A 24,350-nucleotide genomic window follows, 5' to 3' on the forward strand; every position below is an offset into this window, starting at 1 on the left:
TCTTGGTCTTTATTTTAGGAGGGGGTGGGTAGCTGTGGTCCTTATGAAGAGCTCACAATTGAAATGCAAACCAGAATCATGAGTCCTAGAGAGCTAGGGCAGCGGCTGAGCCACAAGTGGGGCTCCCTTTGGATGACACGTGTTCTTTCTTCCTCAGGCAGCGTACTTCCCTTTCCATTACAGACAACAGGAGTTTTGCCTATATAAGGAATAGAAGACTTGGCCCCCGTGCTTTTCCCTCTTCTGGCTGTCTCCTTGGCTGACCACAGGCTTTGTGGCTCCATTAAAAAAGTTAGAGTGTTCCATTCTCCAAAGCACACCATGACAGAGTTATTCTGTTCTTTCTTCTCTCGACGTTCGTACCAAAGGAGAATAAGAATGTAAACATCTGTTTTATATAAGCCAATTCCTGACTTATAACTTGATTAGTGTAAGAGAATATTTGATGTGATTAATTTTCCAGTTACAACATGATGGCTTTCTGTCCTTTTATTGCCTTCTTAAGGGAGACAAGAAAAAATAATCAAACTTTTATTTTTTTTTAAGTTTCATAGCGGTGCCAAGTACAACCATTATGGTTGGTGTAGAAGTACTCTACTTTTAATTTAGTTGTAATAGCACGTTACTTACCCTGTAGAAATGTGCTAAGTAAACATAAAATAATCCTGGGCCTCATTACATAGAGAACTAGACGTTTTAGGAAAGATCATTGAGGATAATGTCAAACCATCTAGTGATTTGCAGGAGGCATTTTACAATAAAGCAGTGTATGGACACACTACTTTACAGCAATCGTTTTGAGAACTCACTCTTTTAAGGCAATGTTTTTCTGAGCTAGGCTTTATCAGGCCTAGTGTGATAAATGCTTCCAATTAGGTGATTTCTTGAAATACTTAACCAGTGATCAGTGTCTGATCTTCTCGAGGGCAGGTCAAAGAATTTCAAGGGAGAAAACTGAATTGAAGAGAAAATTTTAGTGTTGACGTTGCTGTAAATATGCTAGACTACTTTTTAAAACACATCACCGTTTCATATTCTCCCCCTAAAATATAACAAAGATGAGAATCTGTGTAACGAGACTTTTGAGAGCTAATTTGGTGATTGTTAGCATGAAACTGGAGATGTTCTGTAAACTACTACATGTCACTGCAAAGCCTGCATTGTGTATTAATTTCCAAGAGGAGCTACTCCCTTCTCTACCCCTATTCCCTACCTCCTAGGATCTTCTAGGACATCCTGGAGGTTATCTAAGATAGTGTCTAGGGTAGACCAAGGAAGGATAGGTATCAGCTACCATTAAACTTACTGTTTCCTCTCATCCTTGTCTCTGTCCATAGAGAATTTAAAGGGTGTTTCTGACTTGTGCTTGTTTGGAATTACCTATGCAGATCTTTTATAAAAAGCAATAGAAAATTACCACATGCTTTTTTTTTTTTTAATTAATTAATTTATTTATGGCTACGTTGGGTCTTCGTTGCTGCATGCAGGCTTTCTCTAGTTGCAGTGAGCGGGGGCTACTCTTCATTTGCAGTGCGCGGGCTTCTTATTGTGGTGGCTTCTCTTGTTGAGGAGCACGGGCTCTAGGTGCGCAGGCTCAGTAGTTGTGGCTCGCAGGCTCAGTAGTTGTGGCTCGCAGCCTCTAGAGTGCAGGCTCAGTAGTTGTGGTGCACGGGCTTCATTACTCCGCGGTCTGTGGGATCTTCCCGGACCAGGGCTCGAACCCTTGTCCCTTGCATTGGCAGGCGGATTCTTAACCACTGTGCCACCAGGGAAGTCCCTACCACATACTTTTGATAATTTTTTTTGAAAAGTAAAACTGTATTTGCAAACAACATAATCATATATATAAGAAGTCCTAAGAATCTGCCTGAAAAACCACATCTTATTAAACTAATAACAAATTCAACAAGATTGTAGTATACAAAGTCAATATATTAAAAAGCAATGACATTTTAAAAAGTTTATTTTATATTGGAGTATAGTTGATTTACAATGTTGTGTTAGTTTCAGGTATACAGCAAAGTGGTTCAGTTATACATACATCTATTCTTTTTCAGATTCTTTTCCCATTTAGTTATTATAGAATATTGAGTAGAGCTCCCTGCGCTATACAGTAGGTCCTTGTTGATTATCTATTTTATATATAGTAGTGTGTATATGTTAATCCCAAACTCCTAACGTATTAACAGTTTCTCCTTGTCTTATCCATTGCTATTATTTTAGTTTGTAACTTGGAGCCTGAGGGCAGCAGTGCAAAGCAGTGAAGAACATGGGCTTGGGAATCAGCTTGCCTGGGTCCAAATCCTGATCCTGCTGCTCACTAGTAATGACCCTAGGCAAACTGCATAAACTTGCCAAGTCTCAGTTTTGCTAGATGAAGGATGTTGTTAATATTATTACTGCAGCCTACTCCTATTTTTGTCTTTTTCCCCAACTTACTTCCCTTATTCCACTCATTGTCTGATTTTGCTGAAGTATTAATCTTCTTGCTCTTCAGCTTACATTCCTTCAGTGTCTTTTCTTGTCTTCAGGATATAATCAAGCTCCAACCAACTTCACGCAGGTGCAACCCGACAGCATTTTGAGCGTCTTGTCTCAGGTGTCTCGTGTGCTTCTCTTGTCTCTGTCCTGGGCTTTTCTATTGACGCCTTGGGGCAGGATGCCAAGGAAACCAGATCAGCACCCATATAAGTGGGACCCAAAAGTTTGGGGTGTTTTTAGCCTGATGGGGTAAGCCTTTGACCAATGAGGATGCTTGCCGATAGTAGGTACTTTGCCCTTTTACCTCATTCACTGCTCTTTCGCCTTCACAGTCTTGAGGCACCTAACATAAAGGTTTTCAGTCAGTTCCACAGGACACAGTAACTAGTAGCTCACAGCAGAGGCCAACTTGATAATGCACTTTTATACTGTCTCCCCCTTCTCTGCTGCTTCATTCCCCTTATCCGTCACGCCTGCACCCTGGAATCACACCCCAGCCCTTCATTTCTGGCTCTGCTTTCCGGGGAACTTCAGCTAAGACCATCAGAGAATGTTACAGCTGGAACAAATTTTAGAAATTGTTTAGTATGACCTGCTGTGAGTGACAGGACTGAAACAATTAGTGGCTGAAGAGACTAGATTCATAAACTAGTGTTCCTTCCAACATCATAGAGACTGTTTTTAATAACACAAGCAGGAAAAAGGCTGGGATATATTGTTATTTCTGGGCAGTACTTTGACTTAAGCGTCACCGTCTTTTTTGCCCAACCCTTCCTACCCCTGTCCTGGGCCATGCCCTCTTCCTAACCCAATTACTTTCTCCCATTTTACATTCTTGGTGTTCTCAGCTGACTGCCTGCCAAAATCTACTTTCAGGGACTCATTTATTTTAAAGTGTAAATAAGATTTCTGTCCACAGGGCTATTCTGTCCCCAGAGATCTGCATTTCAACAAAGATCAAATTTTATTGAAAAGGAGTAGGAGAGCCCATGTATGTCTCTCACGTGTTCCAAATCATACAGTTATCAATTATATGAGACTGAAGTGGAGAGATGCACTGGGATTACGGAAGTTAATGTGTATTTCTACATATATACATATGTAAGTAGAAACGCCTTTTGAGACATTAAATATTCCTTTTCTTTGTCACCCATCTTTCCCTGTCATGGTACCTTCCGGACCTTAAACATTAAGTTCTTAAGTGTTACTACCCACTTAAATTTCAGGATGTTAGTGAAGCTACAAAAGATCTTCTATAAATAAACAAAAAGCCTCCCTAGTTATCTGTCCCTTCTAAAGCATTGTGTCCTCAATGCATATACACATAGCTTCAAACCCTCAATGCTGTAACTTCAAATAAATATAATGGTAATAATAATACCAAACTTTACTGAGTATTTATTGTGCCAAGTGCATTGTAAGCATGTTTTTCATTTTACTCTCAGGCAAAAAAGGACAATGATTCCAGAGATGGGAAACAAATGAAGCAAGTCCTATAACTGTCCCGTTTACCATCTTCAGAGAGATTTTACAGGCCATGGTGTGTGGAGGTGGAACCAAGGTGGAGGGGGTCCCCCTTGTATATTCAGCTGAGTACTGACCAGCATGTGCATGTGAGGAAGGAGCCACTTGAAGGAATAAAGGTGACAGTGCCCATACTCACACAGGGATGGGGATAGGTCTGTCCCCACCTGCCGGATTGGAAAACCTCATGATTCAAAGAGCATTGGGTAGAGTACTCAGAAGGGTTTTTTTCCAGCAATGGGGAATTCGTTCTAGACTGAATACTGTTTTGGTCTGACCTAATAAATTTTAAAAGTGAGTCTCAAAAGGATCAAACTCTTTCCAAATAACTTTACTCTGTCCCAGAACACAGCTCAAGAATATTTATAAAAATACAAAAATATCTAGTATAAATTCATAATGTAAAGGCAAAATTCATAATGTCTGACATCCAATCAAAGAATATGAAGCCTGAAAAGAAGCAAGAAAATATAACCTGTAATAAGGAGAAACACTGATTAATTGAAGCTGTAATAGAACTGGTACAGATGTCAGAATTACCAGTCAAGGACATAAAAAGTTATTATAACTGTCTTCTAGGTATTCATGCACTTAAAATGAGACATGGGAGATATTAAAAAAAAAAAGAGATCCAAATAGAAATCCTAGAGATAAAAACTGCAATGTCTGAGATGTAAAGTACACTGGATGGGACAATTGGCAGAATAAACAGTGGAGAAGAAAAGATTAGTGAACTTGAAGAAATAACTATGAAAACTATCAAAAAATGAAACACAATGAGAAAAGAAAATACTAATTTAAAAAACTGAGCAGAGCATCAGTTTACTATGCAACAATTTGAAGTGGCCTCATATGTGTGAATTGGGGTCTGCAAAGGAAAGGAGGTAAATATATTTGAAGAAATAATGGCCAAAAATGTACAAATTTGATGAAAACCATACACTTACAGATGCAAGAATCTTGACAATCTGCAAGCACAAGAAATATGAGGGGAACCACATCAAGGCACACCATAATCAAATGGTTCAAAATCAGTGATAATGAGAAAACTATTAAAAGCATCAAGAGACAAAAAGATGTGGTTCATATAAAAGGACAAAAATAAATATGAGAGACATTTCTCAACTGGAAGCAATGCAAGCAAGAAGACAGTGGAGTGACATCTTTAAGGTACTGAAAGGAAGATGAAAACCTGCCAACCTAGAATCCTCTATCCAACAAAACAAACAAACAGACAAACAACCCCAAAGCCCAAACTAAACAAAACCCAAAAACTTTCAGAAACAGAGGTGAAATAAAGAATTTTTTGAACACACAAAAGTGAAAGAACTCATCACCCGCAGAACTGCACTACAGGAAGTATTAAAGCAAATCCTTCAGAGAGAAGGAAAATGACATCAGATGAAAACCTGGGTTTACACAAAGAGATGAACAGCATCAGAAATGGTAACTACCTGGGTAAATATATTAATTTTAGAATTAATTAAATCTTTTAAAAAGATAATTGACTACTTTAAAAATTACATTAATATAGTGTGGGGTTTAAAATACAGTAATGTAAAATAAAATGGATGACTAACCAAAAAGGTTGGGAGGAAAGTAATGGAAGTATATTATTCTGAGGTTAAGTGGTATAATATTAACTTGAAGGAAGACTGTGATAAAGATATATACTATAAACACTATAGCAACCACAAATAAAATGAGTTATAGCTAATAAGCTAGCAATAAATATAAAATGGAATCATAAAAAATATTCAGTACACCTAAAAGAAGTCAGAAAAACAGGAAAAAAGAAACAAAGAAGAGATGGGACATAAAGAAAACAAATAGCTAGATGGTACATTTCAACCCAACCATATCCATAATCACATTGAATGTAAATAGTCTAATAGCCCAATAAAAGGCTGAGATTGTTTGCATGAAAAAAGCAAGACCTAATTGTAAGGCGACTTCAAGAAGCACACTTTAATATAAACACACAAATAGTTTAAAAGTGACGGGATGGAAAATGATATATCATGCTAATGCTAATCAAAAGAAAGCTGGAGTGCTATATTAATATCAGACAAAGCATATTCCACAGCAAATAATATTACCAGGGATAATGAATGTGACTTCATAATGATAAAAATGTCAGTCAAGAGGACATAATAATCCTAAGTGTTTATGCCTCTAATTACAGGCTTCAAAATGCATGAAGCAAAACCTCATAGAACTACAAGAAGAAATAGACAAATCCACAATTATAGATTTCAATTCCACTCACAATAACTGATAGAACAAGAAGGCAGAAATCAGTAAGGATACAGAATGTTCTAGCAACACTATGAAACTTGACCTCATTGACATTTATGGAGCATTCCACCAAATAACATTCTTTTCAAGTATGCACGGAACAATTACCAAGATAGATAATTGAATCCTTATTAGGTAGGTACTGTCATTATTTCCATTTACAGCTGAATCAATGAAGGCATAAAGAAATAGGTAACTTGCTGAAGATACAGTTATTAAGTGTCACAGCTGGGTGTTGAATGCAGATTATCTGACCCAGAAGCCTTAATCACCAGGCTCTACCACCTCCCTTGAACACCTGCAACAGCTCAGGTCTCAGTGAAATCTCCAGGATTTAGAATGCAATCCCTTTTAGATAAACAAAGGAGTAGGTTACTCAAATAGCGTTTTCTAAATACTATTTAGAAAGGAAGAACGTTCCCCCTTTCCTCTCATATTCCCACTCATTCCAAGTGGCCAGGCTGCTTCCTTTAAATGACGTGACTTATAGGTATCATAAACTCAGGGTCCAGAGTCCCTGGGTCTGAAAGAGAAGACAGTTGCAGACTATAAAAGGCTCAGGGGAGCTGGCTCTTCCTCAGGCGACCTCCGTGTTGGATGGGTGGTCTAACACATTCCAACTCAGATCAAGATGCCTGCTGGCCCTTCTTTAAATGCCAGGATCCAGACCACAGCTCCTTTTGCAGGATGTGAATATGTTTTTATTAAAAAGAGGCAAGGAATCCTTAGCTTATGGTTGACTTTCTTTGTCCCCCTTATCTGTTATTAGTACCAAAATGTGTATAATAATTACAACACGGAAAAACTTTGTAATGTTTTACAGGGCGAGGTTTCCTTACTTATCAGCAAGAAAATGCCATAGAAGGGAACACATTTTCAATGGATCTTTGGCTGAGACTTGGCACATGGGTGTTCTATGGAAGGAAGTGTGAAATGAGGATATTATTCTGCCTCATTATGCTGAGGGGAGGGTTCATATTGCTTAGCAAATATGAATCTTGATAGTGAAATTTAAAAAAATTAACTTTTCTCTTCAGTATGATCTCTCTCCCCCTCCCCCCGCACCCCCTTCCTTTCCCTCTCTCCCTCTTCATCCTTTGCACTGAGCTGCCACCCTGTATTCCACATCCAGCTGCTTTCCCTTTTACCATCTTTCCTAACTACAATCAGTGACTACCCAGTTCCAGCTGTCTTTCTCTCATTTCCCTCAACAGCCCTTTTCCCCTTCCTCCCGTTTCTGGCCCATCCAGCTCTGTCCTCCCTCCCTTCCCCAAAGCTCTACAGTCCCTGAGGAGATCAAAGAGTGAGAATGTGGCTTCAGCCCAGCCGGGAGAACTTTCCAGCTCCCCCTCCCGGCTGGGCTGAGTTGCGGGCTGAGAGCGGGAGGCTGGGCTGGGGAGCGGGGGAGGTCTTGGCTTCTTGGTGGGGGAGGGGAATTATGATAGAGGTGTCTGAAGCAGCGTTGCGCATCGTAGAAAAATACAATTCCCTTAGTGCTGGTTAGCGTGGTGTCCCTCGGTTCGGGTTCTTGCCACACATTCTTGAAAGCCATTGTTTACCTTGGGGTTTGGGAAGTGAGAAACAACGAGGGCGGGTGCGGAGGGGATACTGGGAGCGCTTCCCAGGTACTGAATTGACCCGAGAATCAGTGGAGAGAAGTCGTCCTCCGGGAGGTGGGGGCGCCCAAGAGCAAAGGAGGGGGGGGCGTCCACCGGCCAATCAGGAGGCGAGGCCGAGCCCGGCTTCCCTTCCCCTCCCAGCTCCCGGGCTGGAGGCGCGCAGTGGAAAATTGGGAGCCGCGACGGCTGGCCCGGCGGAGAGCGGCGCGGCGGCGGCAACGGCGGCGACGGCGGCGGCGGCGGCAAGGGCAGCGGACTCTGTGCGGCGCCGCTGGCTCGGAACGGCCCCCGGGGCATGGGCCGGGCGCGCCGCCCGCACTCAGCCACACGCCGCCCGGGCCGCGGGCACTCGGCTGTCCCGGAGGAGGCTGCGTCTGGACAAAAGCTGCCGCATCTCTGCCCGCCTGGCCCCTGCAGGGTTTCGGGTTTGGTGCTTGTCCCCATCTGATTCTCAGCGCCCAGTTTTTTGCGAGTTCAAAGAGATTTCGGGAGTCGAATGAATTGCCCCGAGAAGAAACCCGCTGCCTGTTGTTGAGGAGGACTCAGCACAGTGCTTAGGCGCTCAGGAAAAAAAAAAAGGAAAGAAAGACAAAATGATTTCCTGGGACATTGTCCGCACAGTATTCCTGTTCACTCTTCTTTATACTTCCCAGGCTCAGGAAGCAAGACCCCAGTCAGAGATCAGGGCTGAGGAAATTCCCGAGGGGGCCTCCACGTTGGCTTTTGTGTTTGATGTGACGGGTTCCATGTATGATGATTTAGTTCAGGTTATCGAGGGGGCTTCCAAAATTTTGGAGACGTCTTTGAAAAGACCTAAGAGACCTCTTTTCAACTTTGCTTTGGTGCCTTTCCATGATCCAGGTAAGGGAAATATTTATTCTTTGTTATTCCTTATGATTACATTGTTTCTTATGCTGTGAAATTTTGTGTGAGTTTCAGAACAATTTTTAAAATATGTGTAGCTGAATACAGTTGTAACAAAGAGCTGCTCGCCTGTATCTGGGTTTGCTTTCTGATACCTAAAGTCTCAGCCATGGAGGTGGCTTGTTTAGGGTGATTGTACGGTGGTACCCAAACCTGGAAATGTGGAATTATGAAAATCAGAACCAGAGCAACGACATCAAAAGTAGTTAATTAACTTAAAAATTTTAGAACTAAAGTGTTTAATTAAGGCAGATTGGGACATGGGTATTCAGCAGCAATACTTTAAGAGCTAACATCAGCTTGAGAGCGTACTCAAGATAACTCTCAAGTAGGGGGGAGAAAAACCTGTAGTGTGAGACACAAGGAAGCTTGTTAAGCAATGATTACTAATGAACTGAAGAGATGAAAATAAGAAGAAGCCATTCATTTCTTAATTGAATCTATTCAAATTCTTTGCACCAGATCATCCTTAGTTAGGTTCACAGATGGTAATAAATGTTATGTCCATGTCTCATCCAGTAGAAGTGCTTGAAATTTGGTATGGCGGTGCTCTTTAAAGGTAGTTGAAGCACAGTCACTTTATTTTTTGCCCTAAATCCATGGGTTTCAGCTGCTCCACTGGAATTTGATCCTCTTTACTTTTTTGTTTCTCTTTAAAGTGGCACCTTTCTGTGAGGCTCATAGGAGCCTTCATTGTCATTGCTGAGGGTAGCACTGACGGGGGAGCCCTGGGGTTGGCTGTCTATAGCATCCACCTGAGTTTCATTAGCACAAGTGGCTGCCCAGTTGAAGAAATAAAGCAGTGGTTTCTTAAAAGTCCTCCCCCACTGTTCTCCCACATTTCTATTGAAATCTGTCTCTTCACTGGAAGACCTTGACACAACCTCTTCACAGTGAGAGTTTGATACTGAGAATCTCAGATTCTTTCCTCGTGCATTTGACAAGCATATATGAGTTCAAATCATTGCTGGGTATTAAATGTGGCAGGTTTCAGCTATTAAAAAAATTGTCAGGAGGAGTTTAGAGGGAAATAGAACTCTGGGATTTTTGTTGTTGTTCTTTAAGTGATGAAAACCATAACCTATCCTACTCTTCTGGGATATACATATACCTTAGTAATTTCTACGTTGATCAAACGTGATATGTTCTTTATATTTGAATGAAGAATTGAACGATCATTTACTGTGTTAGCTGCCTCCGTGAGATACCTCATGTGTTATAATGTTTTAATTTATTAAATGTCAAGATGCCAATTGTGATGTGGTCCAAGACTTTTGCTATTTTGGAATAGGCTAAATATGTTTCTTCTATAGGGATGAATCTGAAATAGGCTAAAAAAAAGTAAAAAATCTTTTCTCTAACACCACAATTTGCTTTCCTCCAAAAAACTGTTATGAAATTATGTTGCTGTAAGCAGAACACAAAAATTGCCTCTAGTCATAAATGGAAACTAGATCACCATGATATTTTGATACGATCTGAAAAGTTATTGTAATAAGTTGTATTGTAGTGTGCCGCCTTCCAGTTGTTACCAAATGGGGAAGTTTGTTGTAGTTGACTTTCCTATACTTTGGCAATCATGATTCAAAGTCGGGAAAGGTGGTATGCTAATAACAAATGGCTAAGAAATTATAGCTATTTTGAGTTAAATAATATGAGAAAATGATTAACTTAAATTGGTTCCATAAAATTAATTGTATGTATAATTCAGCAAAAATGATTAATTCCAGTTCCATTGTGATTCAAAGTAGAGAGGCTAAGACCAAAGTGTTTTTGAAGATAAAGAGGGAAATAAAACATACTAATAACCTTTAATTAAGTCTACTGACTCACTGTAGTGGATTGTAATATTATCTTTGTGTGACATTTTCTGTTTGTGTGTGTGTACAGTCATCACGAGTTTCTGATTCCCTTGTACTTCTGGTTGGTTATCAGCTTGTGCTCACCAGTGGACAGAAAGGGTCTTGAATGGAGTTTTGCTGGCTTACTGAGTGACATTAGAGAAGTCTATCTACCTTTTTGTATCTGTTATCTCAACTATAAAATGGCAGGATTGAATCTGAACATCGCTAAGGTCATGTCCAACTGTAACGTTTTACGACTGTTTTACATGTGGTGGTTTTTCACAGTCCCTGACACAACTGACAGGCAAAGAAAAGATGTGTGTAATTTAATATAATTATATGAATCACCTCGACTACTTACAGCTTTTCAAAATCCTTTGACATCTGCTTTTGCATTTAGCTAGATGCAATAATGGGTAAGATCTGGGCTGTAGTCTCAGGCATTTGACAAAGACCTTCAAGCCTTTACAGATGATTGTTTGGACCTCTGCGTTATGGTTTGGAGCAAGGTGTGTGTTTTCAGGTGGGGGTAAAAATGAAAATACATGGAAAATACAGACATACAAGAGCAATAAGTCTAACAAGTTGACAAGGAGGTGATAAAATCATTCAGAAAATGTGTATGTAGGAAGCTATTGTTAGAGGGGCAACAACATAACCCATGGTAGGAGGAAGTACCAGAGAGGACCAGGGTCATGGCAAGCCAAGTCAACTTTTTGATGCTACCTCCGCTTAAGATGGGTTTTTCACTTCTAGAATCACATTTAATGCATTAATTTTTAACAGCGTTATTGAGATATAATTCCCTTACCATACAATCATTCATTTAAAATGTACAGTTCTGTGGTTTATAGTATATTCAGAGATATATACATGCAACCATCACCTCAGTCAAGTTTGGAACATTTTCCTCACTGCACAGAGAAGCCCTGTGCCTTTTAGTTATCAGTCCTCTACCCCTCCCCTCCGCTGCCACATATCATCCTCCTCCCAGCCTTAAGCAACTACTAATTTACTTCTTGTCTCTGTGGATTTTCCTCTTCTGGACTTTCATATGAATGGAATCATATGAATCGTATAATATGTGGTCTTTTTTGACTGGCTTCTTTAACTTTAGCATAATGTTTTTAAGGTTCATCCATGTTGTAGCATAAATCAGTACTTTAGTAATTTTTATGGCCAAATAATATTCCATTTTATAGATATACCACATTTTGTTTATCTTTTAATCTATGATGTATATTTGGGTTGTTTCCACTTTCTGGCTAGTATGAATAATGCTTCTATTAATATAAACATTTGTGTGCATTTTTCTCTGTGAACATATGTGATATTGTGATTTGTAATATGAAATAAATATTTGGGCTTTGTCACCTTTTCTGGCAAGGAGCTCTTAAAACCCTTGAAATTTCCTAAGTGATGAGAACCATAAAGGTATCTTCTGTTATGTTAATGAGGTAACTTTTGAACCCCACTGAAGAATGGGGGCTCATTGCCAGGAGACTCATCCCTGTGATTAGAGCATTGGAACTTTCAGTCCCACCCCTAACCTCTGGAGAATGTTCTGTGTGTACTTAAAAAGAATGTGTATTTTGCTGTTTTGGGATAGAATGTTCTATAATAGTCTATTATATCCATCTGGTCTAATGTGTCATTTAAGGCCAACTTTTTCTTATTGATTTTCTGTCTGGATGATCTATTTATTGATGCAAGTGGTATGTTTCAGTCCCCTAATATTATTGTATTACTGTCAATTTGTCCCTTTATATCTGTTAGTATTTATGTATTTAGGTATGCCTGTGTTGGGTGCATACTACAAGTATTATAATCCTCTTATTGGATTGATCCCTTTGTCATTATGTAGTACTCTTCTTTGTTTCCTGTTAGTCTTTGTTTTAAAGCCTATTTTGTCTGATATGCATATTGCTACTCCAACAATTCTTTTTGTTTCTTTTTGCATGGAATGTCTTTTTTCATTCCTTTACTTTTAGTATGTGTGTTTTAGACCTGAAGTGAGTGAGTCTCTTGCAGGCAGTGTATATATAGGTCTTTTTTTATTAAAATCCATTCAGCTGCCCTATGTCTTTTGATTGGAGCATTTAGTCCATTTACATTTAGAATAATTATTCATAGGAATAATTATAATTCATAGAATAATATTGTTGCAGTTTGGTTAATTGTTTTCTGGTTGTTTTTGTAGTTGTCCTCTGTTCCTTTCTTTTGTTCTCTTCCCTTGTGATTTGATGACTTGTTTTTAGTGCTCTGTTTGTATTTCTTTCTCTTTATTTTTTGTGTATTTGGTATAGGTTTTGTGTTTGTCGTTACCATGAGGTTCATATATAACCTACGTATATAGGAGGCTATTTTAAGTTGATGGTCATTTAAGTTCAAGTACATTCTAAAAGCACTACATTTTTACTTCCCCACCCTCAATGTTTTATGCTCTTGATGTCATATTTACATCTTTTTATTTTGTGTATTGCTTTACTGATTATTTTAGATGTCAATGATTTTACTATTTTTGTCTTTTAACCTTCATGCTAGTTTTATAGGTGGTTGAACCACTACCTTTGGTATGTTTGCCTTTACCAGTGAGATTTTCTGTTTCATAATTTGTTTGGTTTGGTTTGGTTTGGTTATGGGCTTTTCTTTTCCATTTAAAGAGGTCCCTTTAATACTTTTTTTTTGTAAGGCCAGTTTAGTGGTGATGAACTCCTTTAGCTTTTTCTTTTATGGGAAACTCTTTATATTTCCTTCAATTATGAGTGATAACCTTACCAGGTAGAGTATTCTTGGTTGTAAGCTTTTTCTTTCAGCACTTTTAATATATTGTGCCAGTTTCTTCTGGCCTATACAGTTTCTGCTGAAAATTAGCTGATGGTCTTATGGGGGTTCCCTTGTATGTAACTAAGTGTTTTTCTCTTGCTTCTTTTAAGATTCTCTCTTTAACCTTTGATTCTCTCTCTAACCTTTCACCTTAAGGTTAACCTTTAACCTTAAGATTCTCTCTTTAACCTTCAACCTTTGTTGAAGTTTTGTTGAAGCTCACTGAGTTCATCCATTCTTCTTCCAAGTTCGTTAAAATTATTTATGACTATTACTTACTTTAAACTATTTATCTGGTAAGTTGCTATCTCTGTTTTGTTTAGTTCTTTTCTGAGATTTTTATCTCATTCTTTTATTTGGAAGATATCCCTTTGTCTTCTCCTTTTGCCTAACTCTTTGTGTTTGTTTCTATATATGAAGTATATCAGCTGTGTCTCCTGGTCTTGAAAGAGTAAGCATAGCGTAGCGATTTACTGAGATGGAGAACAAGCATGAAGTAGGTTTGAGAAAGAGTGGGAGACTGAGGCTGTTATTTTGGGGTATGTTTAAGTTTGAGATGCCTTTGTTACCCAAGTGGAGATATTACAAAGGCAGTTAGATATACAAGATTAGAATTCAAGGGGACAGGTCTGGGTCAGATACATAAATTTGGGATCCAGAGGCACATATAGGATGGTAATCAGGGCTCTGAGGCTAGGTAGGACCACTAAAGGACCGATTAAATGAAGAGTTAATAAAGGTCTAAGGGCTCAGCCTTGGAATACTCCAATGTTTAGCAGTCAGAGATGATGATAAAAGAACAAAGTAGCCTGAGAAACTGAAGATTGAAGAGTATAACTAGAAATCAAAAGAGGAAAGCTTTCCAAGGAAGAAGCACTAAATGGTTAGTTAAGAAGAGGACCGAGCAGTCAGAGATGATGATAAAAGAACAAAGTAGCCTGAGAAACTGAAGATTGAAGAGTATAACTAGAAATCAAAAGAGGAAAGCTTTCCAAGGAAGAAGCACTAAATGGTTAGTTAAGAAGAGGACCGAGAATTGGCTAATCTATTTAGCAACGTGGAAATCATTGATGTCTCAACAAGAAACGATGGGAGTGAAAGCCTGTTTGGAGAGAATTTAAAATAGAATGGGAGTAGAGGAATTGGAAATCTTTGGAATTTATTGCTGTTTCCAGCTACTGGAAAGGTTGTTCTGTTCATGAAGCTAATAGAACAAATATAAAATAGAACAAAATAGAAACTAGTTTTGATAAATGATTCAACCAGTATTTTACAAAATGCCCATGCGATGTAGTAGAAAGAATGTCCAATTTGGAACAAATTTGTGTTCTCTTCCTTATTCTTGTCATTTAAGCAAATCGTTTAACCTTGCCAGACTTGTTTCTTTATCTATAAAATCAGTGCATTGGTAGATTATTACTGAAGTCCATGGTTTTAATGATCATAATACAGTGAAAGATAAGGGACTGCAAAGAGACTCAAAGTGACAAGGACTTGATTCACTGGGAGAAATAGCAGCATTACATGTCTCTGCGCTTAAGTTTCATTGTAATAAAACTTCTGAGCCCTCAGTGACTTTGTATGTTTCTCCAGGACCTACAAAGTGTTAAAAAAAAACCTCTAGGACTTCTTTTATGAAAAGATTCTCTTAGAATATTTTTCTGAGCAATAGAATAGAAAGATTTTTACTAGGCAAGTATTGCACATTCAGACCTTGAAAACCTATACCAATTTATATGAACTAAACTTCAAGTTGAATGTTTTCAGTTTCAGTATATATAGAAAAAGGAGCCAAGAAGCTATTAGTCTCCCTTTGCCTCTGGCACATCCTACAGGAAAAGGGTTTTCATGAGGAAATGGACTGGTCTTTTAAGTCAAAGAGAAATCTAACTAAAAGAAATGAACTAAAATTTAAGAGTGAGAGATTTTGGTTAGACAATGATAATGATAACTTCGTTTCCTAGGATGATAGACTATTTTAACCTGAGAGTGTAGATCCCATGTCACTGGTTGTTTTCTGAGGATATGGAGACGTTTTGCTCTGCACAATGAAAACTTCCAAGTGTAGGAATCAAATTTTTTTTTTTTTAATGGGAGGAGGAGCCAATGTAATGGCTAGTTTTTATGGGAAAGAAGAAACTTTACATCACATTTTGAGTGAGTTAGTGCAGGGGCTCAGTGGGCCAGCTGGTGGGGCACCAGCTTGTAATGGGTTCCACCGGGCCTCGCCTTTGTGTAGCCAGAACCAGATGACAGCGCTGTTGTCTTCTTCATGGATGCAGCCCACTATCTGCTTATTGGTGATGGAGGGGACTAAATTAGGGTCTTCCTTGGTACCTGAGGTTGCCTTTGGGGCGAGCATATTGTACGGGTCCAGTCCCTTGTGTGAAGCCGGCATGACCTCCCTCTCCAGCCCAGATGCCTGCTCATCATCAGTAGGAACGCCACCTCCAGATGCCATAGAGTGCACCATGGAGACTCCGCTGGGACCGCGGGCCGTCAGGGCCTGCATGGCCAGCGCTTCAGCTCTGTGGAGTAAACTTGAAGCCATCACGCCAGCTACCAGCATTTGGAATCGAATTTTGATATATCAAATATGTTAAGTTTGTGAGGGATGCTTCTATTTTGAAAAATCGTCTATGACTCCCACAGGATGAAGTTTTTTTTTTTTTTTCCTTATTAGGTTGAGGACAGCCTTTTAATTGATCGATAGTAAATCAGAATTTGGTTTTGCTTATAGCTTGTCTCTTATCAGGCAAACAATAACCATTCTCAAGGATGTTTATGACTGCTTATCTCTATTTATAGGTAATAAACTCCCTGTTTGTCAAGGACTGTGCTAGGTGCTTTTGATTCAAAGATAATGAGGTATAGCTTACAAGAAGTTAACAGTCTTTGGGGAGAAAGGCAAGAGAAATAACAGTATTATATGCTGTGAAACATTTTATAGTGGGGAAAACAGCATGGGGAATTGTGTGAGCTGAGAGCATGTCCCTGCCCGAATTCAGGAGGGTGATGGTCAGCAAAGGTTTTCTGGAAGAAGTGTTACCTGGGGAAAGTGCACGAGTAAAAGCAGTTTAATCAAAAATATTAAGGAGTTTGGATTTCATCCTGAAAGCTTTTGGGAGGCTGAAAGGATTGTAAGTGAAAAGTGACATGATTGGGTTTTCATTTTAGATCTTTATGTCTTGGATGGATTGGAGTAAGGCAGTCCTGAGAGCTGAGAGATGAAATCTGAGGCCATCATAGCAATTCAGGGAGGAACATTGAGGGGACTTGGGCATAGGAAGAAGGGTATGGATTTCTGAGCTATTAATAAAGTCCAAAAGACTGGACTTGGCCCTTAGAACATGGAAAAAAGGGAAATATGAATCCCTTCTGTAGATTAAAATATGAAATTGGCATACAATGAAAGAGAAAAGATATGTAAAGTTAGCTTTAAGATGCACTGTTACTCTCAGGGTGGTAGTCTTTGTTATAAGTTCCTTATACATTAACTTGTCCAAAATAAAGTCTCAACCGAAAGTATGAGAGGTCAGCAATGAAAAAAGAGTCACAGAAACAGACTTAGACATTGTACAACCAAGTTCCTTTTAAAAAAAATTGTGGCATAATTGACATATAATATTAGTTTCAGGTGTACAACATAATGATTTAATATTTGTCTGTGTTGTGATATGGTCACCACGATAAGTCAAGATCTGTGATCATACATGTTAGAAACTGTTTTTTCTGTGATGAGAACTTTTAAGATTTAATCTCTTAGCCTCGTTCAAATATACAATACAGTATTGACTGTAGTCACTATGCTCTACATTACAATCCCATGACTTACTTATTTTATAATTGGAAGTTTGTACCTTTTGACCCTCTTCTCTCATTTTGCCCGCCCCACCCCTTGCCCCGACAACCATCAGTCTTTTCTCTGTATCTATTAGTTTTTTTGTTTGTTTGTTTTAATTTATTTTATTTATTTTTGGCTGTGTTGGGGCTTCATTGCTGCCCGTGGGCTTTCTCTAGTTGTGGTGTGCGAGGGCTGCTCTTCGTTGCTGTGCGTGGGCTTCTCACTGCAGTGGCTTCTCTTGTTGCGGAGCACATGCTGTAGGCAGGCGGGCTCAGTGGCTGTGACATGCGGGCTCAATAGCATGGGCTCAGTAGTTGTGGCACGTGGGCTCAGTAGTTGTGGCTTGCGGGCTCTAGAGAGCAGGCTCAGTAGTTGTGGCACATGGCCTTAGTTGCTCTGCGGCATGTGGGATCTTCCCGGACCAGGGCTCAAAGCCATGTCTCCTGCATTGGCAGACAGATTCTTAACCACTGTGCCACCAGGGAAGCCCTGTATCCATTAGTTTTTTAAAAAAAATTTTTTAGACTCCACATATAAGTGAGAACATACTGTATTTGTCTTTCTCTATGTGATTTATTTCACTTAGCATAAAACTCTCAAGGTCCATCCATGTTGTAGCAAATGGCAAGATTTCCATTTTTTTTATGACTGAATAATATTCCTGTGTGTGTGTGTGTGTGTGTGTGTGTATGTGTGTATGCATGCCACATTTTCTTTTTCCATTCATCCATTAACAGACACTTAGGTTGCTTCCATATCTTGGCTATTGTAAATAATGCTGCAGTGAACATGGGGGTTCATATATCTTTCTGTGTTGGTGTTTTTGTTTTCTTTTGATAAATACCCAGAAGTGGGATTGCTGGATCATATATATGGTAGCTCTAGTTTTAATTTTTTGAGGAACCTCCATACTGTTCTCCATAGTGACTGCACCCATTTATATTCCCACCAACAGCACACAAAGGTTCCCTTTCTCCACATCCTCACCAACGCTTCTTATTTCTTGCCTTTTTGATAGTAGACATTCTGACAGGTGTGAAGTGATATTTCATTGTGGGTTTGATTTGCATTTCCCTGGTGATTAGTGATGTTGAGTACTTTTCATTTACCTGTTGACCATCTGCATGTCTTTGGAAAGATGTCTCTTCAGATCCTCTGCCCATTTTTAAATCAGATATATATATTTTTGCCAAGTTCTATCTGCGGTTTAGAGTGTTAGTTCATTCTACACTTAAATAACTAGTCCATCATGAGCAATGTTCCAACTGTGGTGATAGACTGTTTATCTTTATAAATATGTAATGATGTCATTACATATTTGGATCATACTATTAACTCTCCTTGTTTTGGTTCCATGCTCACCAAACAGCCTCCAAATAATTTAACCTCATGAACTTTACTTATGGTGAGAGAATGCTCTGGTCAGACTGGCATATACCTCAGATTCACAGACAGTTATATTCCTCGTTGGTAAGTCATATTTTGGCATACCAGTTTTATACATCTGCCTCTGTTGTTTAAAGTATTCTGACAGTGTCAAGTTAAAGTTTCTGAGTTTGCAAGTCTGAGAGCCAGATCTTGGTTGATGGTAAATTTATGGAAGTAAATGTCTCCCTGTGTGAATCTGTTTGGCTGGCCTCTCAGTCTCCAGGTTCTACCCCTCAGCATTTCCAGCTGTCACTGTTAGTGTGAATAGTGCCAGGTAACTGTCCTCTCCACTTGAAACTTATATAGGTGATAGCTGAAGCCATCGGAATGAATGAGATCATCTAAAGAGAGTATGTAGGCTGAGAAAAGAAGGAAGACAGGCAAGAACTATGGTGAACGCAAGCATTTAATAGAAGGGACATTCATAAAAGATTCTGCAAAGGAGAGTCCAGGTAAATAGGAAGAGAAACAGGAAGGAGCAGGGTTTGGAAATCTAAAAAGTTGTTAGTTTAAAGCAGGAGAAGTTGTCAACTCTATCCATTTATAAAGTTACTGAAAATAAAGGCTTTTAACCAAAAGATTAAAATAAAATAGACAGTTTCATTGGAGTTGTGGAATCAGGAGGCTGAAATGACAGGTAAGAAAATGGAGCTAATGAATGCAGTGTGGTTCTGTCATGAAACATAACATTGTGGTTTAAAGCATAGACTCTGGAGTCTGATGCCTGGGTTGGAAGACTGGCTCCACCAATTACTTGTTGTGTGACTGTAACTTCTTTGTGCTTCACTTTCAGTAATTGGGGATAGTATTACTACTCTATAAGGTTGATGTGAGGAGTGAAATACTGGATGTCCAAAACTTAGCACAATCCCTTTCACACAGTAAATTCTCAATAATCATTAGTTATTGGGATTTAGAGTTGAGAAAGGACATTTTTTAAGGTGGGAGAGAGGTTAAATATTTAAATACTGCTAGAAAAGTCAGTAGAATAGAAGAGATAAAATATGCCAAAGGGAGAACAGATACTTTGTAAAACCAGGACTTTGAGGAAGTAAGAGGAGACAGAATGCAAAGTAGAAGGATTGGCTGTTGGCACGAGAAGACCTTTGGTTGAGTGTAATAGGAGAGAAGCAGACCATTGATAGGTATAGTCATGGACAAGGTGGTAGGTGAGGATGCAGGATGTTGGGTGACTTCCTGTCTGATGGACTCTTTTTTTCTCAAACAGAAAGGAGGATCATTTGTTGAGAGGAGGGAAGTGGCAGAACGGTAAGTAAGGGATTATAGAAAAATGGTGGAGTTTTGGAGGTAGAAGTTACCTGTGGACACAGAGACAGTTTTCCAGGATGAGTTGTGGTTCAGAAGATGAATTTGTGATGCTTGAATACTGCCTACCTTTGTGATTTTCTCCAGTAGCTCTTGGCAGCCTGGGTATAATCGCTGAGTTTAATCACTTGTTTGACCTAGGACTGGGATTTCGTTGAGCAGTTGTGGCTAAAGAAATAAGATATGGTTGAGAAGAATATTGATAAGAGAGAGTCTGAAGTGACAGATCATAGAGTCAAATCTGGTTGTGCTGGACTGACAAGAGTTGAGATTTTGCATGTGAAGGACAATATAACAAAGAATTTGGGATTAATTGGTAAGAATGGCCAGAGTGATTGATCATAGAATTCAGCTTGAGTAGAAATGAAGATTGTGGGATTGAAATCAAGGAACTTGAGTCTGCGGCGTTGAACATGTGTGTTAAAGTAACCTGGATAATAACAGAGCTTAAAATGCTGAGGAAGCCAGTGAGTCAGGCATCAAATTTTTATTTAATAAGGATTCATTGAGATGTCTTCAGATGGGAGATGACAATGATGAAGAAGGTTAGAGGGTGTCAGGTGGCACACATCTCAAAATGGCATGTTGAAGAAGGAGCAGACTCCACTGGGGAGGGCTGTAGGAGAGGTGGTCATCTATGGAGAACCTTGTTTCAGCTAAAGTGGGGATTAGATGCGGAGTTCCTGTGAGAAGATAGTCTGGAAGGCCACAGGATTTGTGAGGAAATAGGACGTGAATGAATGGGTCAGGAGAGAGGAAACAGGATGATAGGAAAAGGGAAGAGGAATGATTTGCATTTGCGGCAGTGATCGCAGATGATGGTGATGTAAAGCGGGGCAGGATATGCTGTTTGCGAAGTCTGAGACTTGGCTATACATTTAAGATACCAGTTCAGGCCCTGGGAGAGTTGGAGCCTGATGAAGTCATCTGTTGCAGACAGCATGGCTGGAAGGGACTCCTGAGGGAACACTTCAGCTCACACATCTTAGTGACACAGGCTTCGTAGCATCATTTTTATTTCTAATAATAACAGCTACCATTTTATTTTTTTGAGTCATTACTATGGACCGACACGGAACTAGATACATTGTGTGGCTCACAAAAAACCTAACTGGTCGATGTTAAATTTATTTTATATAGGAGGCAACTGAGGCTTATATGAACTCTCACATTATGTACAAAATTTCCTGAAAAAGAATAGCTTTCTACAGGTTATTTTTTGCCACCTTCTTCTGTTTTGAGAAATGTGTGAAATTGAGAAGATGTGCCCAGGAAGGCATGGCAAAGGGAACACCGTGTTAGTTTGTGAGGGCTGCCATAACAAAGTCCCACAAACTGGGTAGCTTAAACAACAGAAATTTATTGTCTCACAGTTCTGGAGGCTAGAAAGCTGAAATCAAGAAGTTGGCAGGGTTGTTTCCTTCTGAGGGCTGTAGGGGAGAATCTGTTTCATGCCTCTCTCCTAGCTTCTGGTGCTTTGCTCGTGATCATTGGTGTTCCTTGGCTTGTAGATGCACAGATCTCTGTCTTCATGTTCACAGGGTGGTCTCCCTGTGTGCTGTGTCAGTTTTCCCTTTTTGATAAGGACACCAGTCATACTGAATTATTAGCTCACCCAACTCCAGTATCTTAACCTCATCTTAACTAACTATATCTGAAACATCCTAAAAAAAAAAAAAAGGTCACATTCCAGGGTGCTGGGAGATAGGACTTTAATGTATGAATTTTAAGGAGGACACAATTCAACCCATATTAAGACCATCCAGTGATTAACACTGAATAAAACAAAACTCTTAACTCTTTTGCTATAGACTCAGTTCATTCTGTAAGTTTCTAATAAAAATGTTTGCATCAGGGAGTATCATGGGCTCTAAGCCCTGAGCTCTCTTTGGATAGGAACAGGGTTCCCAGTGGGAGTTACAGAGAGAGGTATTAATATGTTTAGGATGCTATTTAAGTCCTTGAAATAATTTGACTTAAAAAAAATGGTGAATTTTAGTCTTAAATCACTTAATACTTTACAGCATTTACTCTTAAAACTTTTTTTTTTTTTCGCTCTTAAAACATTTAATAAAGCTTTATTTGATTTTTTTTCTTTTGGAGATGTTGAGACATTTATTTTGAAATGGGGGAAATTATACAGAAGCTAGGGATTCTGGGAATTATGTGTGTGTTCCAAAATATTTTGGGTTTGTATACCTATGGATTTCTTTTCTAGGAAACTTCAAACACACAAATTGGAGCAATTTTTCCATTAGCACTAAATCTCTGAGAGGTTCCCTTTAAGCATTGTTTTATTCTTAGGTGGGAGGAATTCCTGGAAGTTCCCAGGCTGGAATTCACTGTTTGTCATCGAAAATGCTTCAGGGCAACTCAGTAGCTGTTCTGGCCTAGATCAGACTGGGAGAGGCTGGTTAAATGAGACTGATGGTTGATGGGGAAGAGATAAATACATGAGATGAATATTTAATATTTCTCTTTCTTTTCTTTCTTTTTCTTTTTTACCAAGTAGAAGGTCCAGAAAATACATAATTTCATTAAGCAGTAGAGAACAAAATTCTAAAGAGATACCGTACTACTTGGAATATTAATTTTTTAGATTCAAAGTGAAACCTGTTATGCTTTTTGTTTAGTTCATTATTTCCACTTCGGAGTCCGTTGCTGGAGCACACAGAAAACCTCATTTCTATTGTTTCATATCCCCCAGAGGGTCTTCCGTGTTTTTCTTAGGTGAACTTGTTCACTAGCCCTTGGGTCAGGTGATCCCGCTTGTGCCTTGAAGTTTTCTCCTAAGCCACACCCGATGTTGGAGTGTTTCTCTGTGTGCCACACATTTTCTCTTCTGTAATTAAAAGATTTTTTCAAAATTTCACCTCTTCCAAGGAATTTTTCTGGAGTATTGGAAAAGTGTCATTCAGTATGCAACCTATCAACTGTACCTTATATGGACTTAATTTGTTCCTTTGATAACTTCACTTGTTTTTTTCCCCCTTCTACCTTATAACAGATATCAAGATATTTTTTTCCATTCTTTCTTAAATTATTTACACTCTTTAGTAGTTTTCTTCAGGAATTGTATATAAGTAGGTGTTGGTTTACAACCTCAGGAGTTCCCAGGAGAAATTTGAACCCCCCGGTATATACAGAGGGCAAGGAGAGACCAAAGAAAGAGGAAGACCACTCTAGATTCATAAGTGGCAGTTTTAATAAGAAAAGGAACTTACATACGAGACTTGTCTTGGGTAGCTACAAGATGAGTTGATTTCTACATCCACCAACTGGAGTTTATGTGGAGGCCTTAACGGGGTTCAGTCATGTATACAGTACAGAATGATCTCAAAAACACATTAGTCTCTCAAGGCTTTGCCCCTGAAGTAGCTCCTAATGTGGTAACAGTGGTCTGAACAAACATACATTCTAAGGAGAGAAGGGGGTGAGGAGTCTCCAGCTCAAGGTCTCGTCCTCTCAGTGACCTCCTCCAATAATAGGAAATCTTTTTGGTCTATTTTATTTTTTTTGAGAGTCTATAGCAACTTAATTTTTGATTAGTAGGTAGGTAGAATTCTGTACCTAACTTAGCCCATTGAAGATATTTTATTGTTTTCTGACTTGTTGATGAGAAGTCTTCTCTCGGTTTGTCATTCCTTTTTAGGTAAGCTGTCTTTTCTTTCTGGTTATTTTAAGATTGATCTCTTTTGCCTTTGTGTTTCTGCAGTTCTTTATTGTCTAAGCTTGGATTTGATATTATTTTTCCTGCTTGGAACCTGGTTTGCCACCCCAACCTGAGGACTTTAGTTTGTATTCATTTCTGGACAGTTCTTATCTTTCAAATATTTCTCTCTTTATTCTGTAATATCCCCTTCAAAAAAATCTTATTAAGTACATTTTGGATCTTCTCATTTGATTCTCCAAGCCTCTTTATCTTTCTTTCTTTCATAGTTTCCTTTTTTTTTCTCCCGTTGTGGAGCACAGGCTCCGGACGCGCAGGCTCAGCGGCCATGGCTCACGGGCCCAGCTGCTCCGCGGCATGTGGGATCTTCCCGGCCCGGGGCATGAACCCGTGTCCCCTGCATTGGCAGGCGGACTCTCAACCACTGCGCCACCAGGGAAGCTCCTAATCTACTCTTTGAGTCATGCATTGAGTTTTCAACTTCAATAAACATAGTTTTTTTTTTTTTCCAGAAGTTTCATTTGGTTCTTTTTCAAATCTGCCTATTTTGTTTTGTATGCTCTTCG

At 39.2% G+C, this 24,350-nt stretch overlaps 1 protein-coding gene and 1 pseudogene across 1 annotated transcript in view; one reads left to right on the forward strand and one right to left on the reverse strand.

The window, feature by feature from the left end:
• The first annotated feature begins 8,515 nt into the window (after nt 1-8,515).
• Nucleotides 8,516-24,350, forward strand: part of HMCN1 (hemicentin 1) — a 519,661-nt gene continuing 503,826 nt past the window's right edge. The window contains exon 1 of the mRNA XM_065885936.1: nt 8,516-8,783. Coding sequence (XP_065742008.1) covers nt 8,516-8,783 — 268 coding nt within the window. The remainder of the gene's footprint in view (nt 8,784-24,350) is intronic.
• Nucleotides 15,692-16,067, reverse strand: LOC136137432 (cytochrome c oxidase subunit 5B, mitochondrial pseudogene; annotated as a pseudogene).

Source organism: Phocoena phocoena, chromosome 1, assembly GCF_963924675.1.
Source record: "Phocoena phocoena chromosome 1, mPhoPho1.1, whole genome shotgun sequence".
NCBI lineage: Eukaryota > Metazoa > Chordata > Mammalia > Artiodactyla > Phocoenidae > Phocoena > Phocoena phocoena.